This window comes from Triticum aestivum, chromosome 5B (assembly GCF_018294505.1).
Source record: "Triticum aestivum cultivar Chinese Spring chromosome 5B, IWGSC CS RefSeq v2.1, whole genome shotgun sequence".
NCBI classification, from domain to species: Eukaryota; Viridiplantae; Streptophyta; class Magnoliopsida; order Poales; family Poaceae; genus Triticum; species Triticum aestivum.
In genome coordinates, this window is record NC_057807.1 from 629015778 (window position 1) to 629021777 (window position 6000).

At 45.4% G+C, this 6000-nt stretch overlaps 1 protein-coding gene across 1 annotated transcript; it reads right to left on the reverse strand.

Moving 5' to 3' along the window:
* Positions 1 to 1780: 1780 nt before the first annotated feature.
* LOC123117244 (probable histone H2A.5) lies at positions 1781 to 2467 on the reverse strand. Its single transcript, XM_044538047.1, has one exon. It carries the CDS (start codon positions 2403 to 2405, stop codon positions 1944 to 1946), a length of 462 nt encoding a protein of 153 aa, XP_044393982.1. The 5' UTR covers positions 2406 to 2467; the 3' UTR covers positions 1781 to 1943.
* Positions 2468 to 6000: the final 3533 nt, after the last annotated feature.

The following is a 6000-nucleotide window of genomic DNA, read 5'->3' on the forward strand; positions in this document are numbered from 1 at the left end:
AACATTGTCGTCCATGTGATGTAATTAGGTGGTCGGTGCGGATATGGTCACTGGTGTCCATGTGATGTAATTAGCTGGTTGGTGTGGATATGGTCACTGGTGTAGTTTGCCGATCGCAAATCGGATTGCTTCGAGGATTTTTTTTTTTGCATTTTTCCTCGCATATGCATAACTTTAGTCATATATGACTTTGCTAGTTACCAGCATGTTTTCGTGTGTGTGTGTTTGAGTTGGTGTTTGGTTGTGTGCATCATAACTGCTCATTGTGTTATATATCTTCTTGGTAATCTATTTTGAGCCAATAAAATAAAACATTTATGAAAAAAATCCCCAATGAAACTTGGAAAAGTTAACGGGCAGGGTTGCATTTTTTGCCCTCTGAATCCTGATGTTGTTAATTGAAACATGTGTAGCAAGCATTATGCTGAAAATGAAATGACATGAAGGTTTTTTCGGAAAGGAAGGATAAACCTCATACCGTAGAGCGACTGTTCTACGGTTTTGGCTCTAAAAAAAAGGATAAACTCACTCTTTGAAGGGTTTCCTTTCCTCACTTGCTAACTGCTCTGCAAAACTAAATTGGAACTGCTCTGCCCATTTCTATGCAAAAAAAAGGCCTCTGCCAGTTTGTATATTCTTCAAAAGTTATACCCCTTCCTGAGAGTGCTCTCGGTGGTCTTTGCTAGCAGTCTTCCCGATTGCCCGATTTCACTGAAACAGAGCACTCCTCCACTCCACGCTCACTCTGTGCGTTTGGTTTATTCGGTTTGCATGATTCGGTTTATACGGTTTTCCGGTTTGTACGGTATTAATACTTCGGTTTATACGGTATTGATATTAAAATACGGTTCGGTTTCGGTATATACCAAATTATTTCGGTATGGTTTCGGTATATACCATAATAACCAAAGTTGACGCGAATTTGAAAATAATATACTATATTTTACAAACTTATAAATTCAAACACATACTTTTTAAATACAAATAGTATATAACTTTATATAAGTATATATGCATGCCCCAATTCATGCCTTGAAAGGTTATGGACGACGTGGTTAGCATTTTTGCAAGAGAAAAATTACTACGTTACAAGAAAAAATGGGTGTTCTTTGCAGGAAATTTTACTCTTATACAAGAAAAATGACTACTTGTATCGTTGTTTGCCTCAGGAAATATATATTTTTATTTCGGTTTATTCGGTTAACCATTCGGTTTTTTGGTATATACCATAAAAACCGAAATTCAAAACGGTATGAAAAGTTCATACCATATCGAAACCAGAAACCATAAAAATCGTGAATTCGGTTCGGTTCGGTTTATTTTCGGTATGGTTTTTCGGTTCGGTTTTAAAATGCACAGAGTGACTCCACGCCCCCCACCCAAACTGCAGGCTATCAATAATGGGTTTTGTCTGCTTTTCTTTCAGAGATGTGCAACTGAACTTGTTCAGTCATCAAGCAACATGGCACATCTTCTCGAATGTAGTGATCTTGGGTGACACATAGCATAGGTGAAACGTTGATACATATACAGTAGTATAATTTATTCTACAGCAGCTGGACACATAGCATAGGTGAAACGTTGCATTTGGTAGTACTTCACATACACAAATGTCTGAACCTGAACTCATACTACAGGTTTGGGATGCTCCTCAGCTTCTTCAGCTTGCAAGTTGCAACTCTGACTTCTAGCTTTTCTAGTAACCAGACCAAGTGAATTTATCAGATTCAGACGATCGGTAGACACAACTATTCGTCCCACTGCACAGATGTAAAACTCCGTAGCATTGCAAAATCATGAACAGACAGGCGACAGAGAGAGAATTTACTGCAAGTCAGAGAGATTTCTGATTATTATTTTCAAAGCAGAACAGAACATATACTAGATCGACACCATTACTTAAACATCGGACACTAATTCTAATACGAAGGACTAGTAATCGCCTAAGCCTTCTTGGGGGACTTGGCGGCCTTGTTGGGCGACTTGGGCTCCTTCTCGGCCGTCTTCTTGGGGAGCAGCACGGGGTTGATGTTGGGCAGCACGCCGCCGTGCGCGATGGTGACGCCGGCGAGCAGCTTGCCGAGCTCCTGGTCGTTCCGGATGGCGAGCAGCAGGTGGCGCGGGATGATGCGGGACTTCTTGTTGTCCTTGGCGGCGTTCCCGGCGAGCTCTAGAAGCTCGGCGGCGAGGTACTCGAGGACGGAGGCGAGGTAGACGGGGGCGCCCATGCCGACGCGCTGCGCGTAGCGGCCCTTCTTGAGGAAGCGGACGATGCGGCCGACGGGGAACTGCAGCCCGGCCTTGACGGACCGCGCCACCGCCTTCTTCCTGGGGCCGCCGCCAAGCTTGCGCCCCACCACGTACTTCTTCACCTTGGAGACGGCGCCGGTGGCTGAGGCGTCCATGGCGGCTACAGGGGCTTGAGATTTGGCGCGATGGGGGATTTGAGAAGGCGGGAGTGTGCTGGTGCGGAGAGATTTTGGCGATGGGGGCAGACTATTTAAACGGCGCGGGAAGGGGATGGTGTGGGCCCGCCGATCCGCGACCACAGACAATGGACGGTCGATGGGTGGCGAATGGACGGCAACGATACGAAAATTACACCGTGCCTTCCTATCATTCAGTCCATATTTCTGTCGACGGAAGAAATAAATGGAAGGACCTCAGAAATTGGATTGGCTCTCAACATCTTCTTTTTTAATGCAAAATGGAAACCCATAAAAGCCAGGGGAACATTATTTGGAGACAATGTTTTTCACTAGGAATCTTTTCTCATGAAAAAAAATTGGGTCAAGGAATGAAATCACAAAGTTATAAATTGGTTATGTAAACTCAAATCCATGTGACATGCCAGGTATTATTAGAAATTTACTCTTTTGTTTTGTATGGGCGTAATATTATTATAAATTTCCTCTCTTGAATTTTGTTGTAAAAACTGTGTGAAACAGTAAGAGCTAGTTTGTAGATTTCCGAGTTTATGTTTCTTGCGGGATTACATAAGCCTTTTGTATCTCAAATAGCTTTAAAATAACGGGTAACAGGAACACGCCTGTTGCAATGAACATGCTGGAAATTCATTACGATGGTAACACGAAAATATTGTGACGTTACGGCAAGTGTCTTCCACAACCGCGAACCCTTCAAATGTCATCCGTACTTTAGGCTTGAATTTCTCATAACATTATGGTGTACATGATGAACAGTAAAGGAAAATAAAAAGGCGGAATAAGCACCTTCGTGCACAATAAACTATGTATACGGAAATATCATCATGGTTAGTGTAAGCCCGTCAAACAAGAAAGAGTCGGAATGCTTGATTTGCTTTTGAGTGTAGTAAATTCTCCCTCATTCATCTATCTTTGTGATCCATTGTCTTACCCGAAAATCCAAATACATAAGATAAGGCATCGTTACCAAAAGCTTGTTTTGGATTGGAACCCTGAGCTGCCCGGCCAAACAATTGGAATGGCCCTGGTTGGGTTGGGTATGTGTTTGAATGGACACTAAAATTGCATGTCTTTCCCTCAAAATCACTATTATAACAAAGTACTTTTAACTACGACTCTAGTGACATAAATTTCATGTCATATAACCTTGTATATATGGAGTAATTAGTGGCCAAATTCATGTCTTAAGAGCATCTGCAGCCGCGATGGGCAAATCGAACCCCTCAAACGCCCGCGGATGCGACCGGGCACGCCTTATATTTTGTCTTCCACACTCGCCTCCCTCATATCCGAAACCACAAAACCATGCAATTCATGGAACGCTGCGTAAAACGCATGATCAAAGTGCAGTTCATCGGGTTAGCCGAACAAAAGGAACATGATTCATCGGACTTCAACGGCGGACAGTACAAATCCATACTACAAACTTATGAAACATAGCTAAAATATAAATAGAACAAGGAAGGGCGGAGGAAATCACCATTTCCTCGCCGGCCCCTTCCCCTTCCGGCCGTCGGCCCGGCTGTGCCCCTCCTCCATGTAGGCGTCGGCGTGGGGCTTCTTAGGAGGCGTTGTTGTGGAAGGCAGGAAGAAGGAGAAGCAATGCACCTTAGGCGCTGCAGATGTATTGCCCAATGTATATATAGTACAAATATTACAAAAGCCCTATAGGGTTGGGGCCGGACTGTCTTTGGGTCGGTTAGGAGGCAGATTAAACGGCTTAAGGAGCAGCTCCTGTATGCTAAAGAGAGGGCGTTGGTCACTGGACTAACGGCCGAAGTTAGAGATATTGAGAGCCAACTCAATGGAGTTTATGAAAGGGAAGAAATAATGCAAAAACAGCGATCTCATGTGGACTGGCTTAAAGCGGGGGACCGGAACACTCAATGTTTTCAGAACCGGGCCTCTCATCGCAAGCAGAAGAACACGGTTAAGGCGTTACTAAGGGAGAATGTAACAAGATGCACGGACGATGATGGCATGAGGGAGTTGGCGGCCTCCTTCTACAAGAAGTTATTTAGGTCCGAAGGTTTGGCCCAAGCAGAAAGATTGCTCATGCATTTTGCCCCTGTTATCTCTGAGGAGATGAATAACAAGCTAACAGCCCCTATTTCAGATGATGAAATTCAACGGGCTCTATTCCAGATGGGACCAACTAAGACACCAGGGCCGGATGGCCTGCCAGCTATGTTTTATCAGCGACACTGGTCACTGTTAAAAGTGGACGTGTGTGCGGTGGTTAGGGGGTTTCTTTCGGGGGAGGCTACTCCCGACTCTTTTAGTGACACAGTGATTGTGATGATCCCCAAAGTGAGTTCTCCGGAACTTCTTTCTCAATTTAGGCCAATCAGTTTGTGTAACATGTTGTATAAGATTACCACCAAGGTTCTCGCTAATAGACACAAGATGATTCTTCCGGTGTTGATCTCTGAAGAACAAAGTGCATTCGTTCCGGGGAGACTTATGACAGATAATGTGTTGGTGGCATATGAATGCACCCACGCGAATAGTAAGAGGAGGAGGAAAACACCACTCTGTGCGGTGAAATTGGACATGATGAAGGCGTATGATCGGGTGGAGTGGATTTTTTTGGAGCAAGTGCTTGCTAAGTTTGGGTTTGCGCCTATATGGATTCGCATGATTATGCGATGTGTCACTTCGGCTAGGTTTGTTGTCAAGCTAAATGGTGGTCTCTCAAGAGGATTCCTTCCGTCTAGGGGCTTGCGCCAAGGTGATCCGCTTTCTATCTTTTTTTGTTTTGTGTGGAAGGATTTTCGGTGTTGTTGAAAGTGGCCCAGCAAGATAGCAGCATCAAATGAGTGTCGTTTGGGAGCACTGGCCCCCATATTACACATCTTCTTTTTGCAGATGACAGTATTGTCTTCCTAGAGGGGAAGATAAGCAATTTTGAGGCGTTGCGGAATATCTTGCAAGTTTATGAAGAGGCCTCGGGATAGAGAGTTAATTTACAAAAAACCTCGATATTTTTTGGGAAAGGATGTGGTAATTGTTGGGGAACGTTGCAGAAAATAAAAAAATTCTACGATTCACCAAGATCAATCTATGGAGTCATCTAGCAACGAGAGAGAGGAGTGCATCTACATACCCTTGTAGATCGTGAGTGAAAGCGTTCAAGAGAACGGGGTTGATGGAGTCGTACTCGTCGTGATCCAAATCACCGAAGATCCTAGTGCCGAACGGACGGCACCTCCGCGTTCAACGCACGTACAGTTGGGGAAGACATCTCCTCCCTCTTGATCCAGCAAGGGGGAAACAGAGGTTAATGGAGATCCAGCAGCACGACGGCGTGGTGGTGGAAGTAGTGGGGAATCTCGGCAGGGCTTCGCCAAGCTCAACGAGAGGGAGAGGTGTTACGGGGGGAGAGGGAGGCGCCAGGGACTAGGGTGCGCAGCCCTCCCTCCCCCCTCCTTATATAGGGGCCCTTGGGGGGCGCCGGCCCCCTAGAGATCCAATCTCAAGGGGGGGCGGCCAAAGGGGGGACTTGCCCCCCAAGTCAGGTGGGGCGCCCCCCACCCCTAGGGTTTCCAACCCT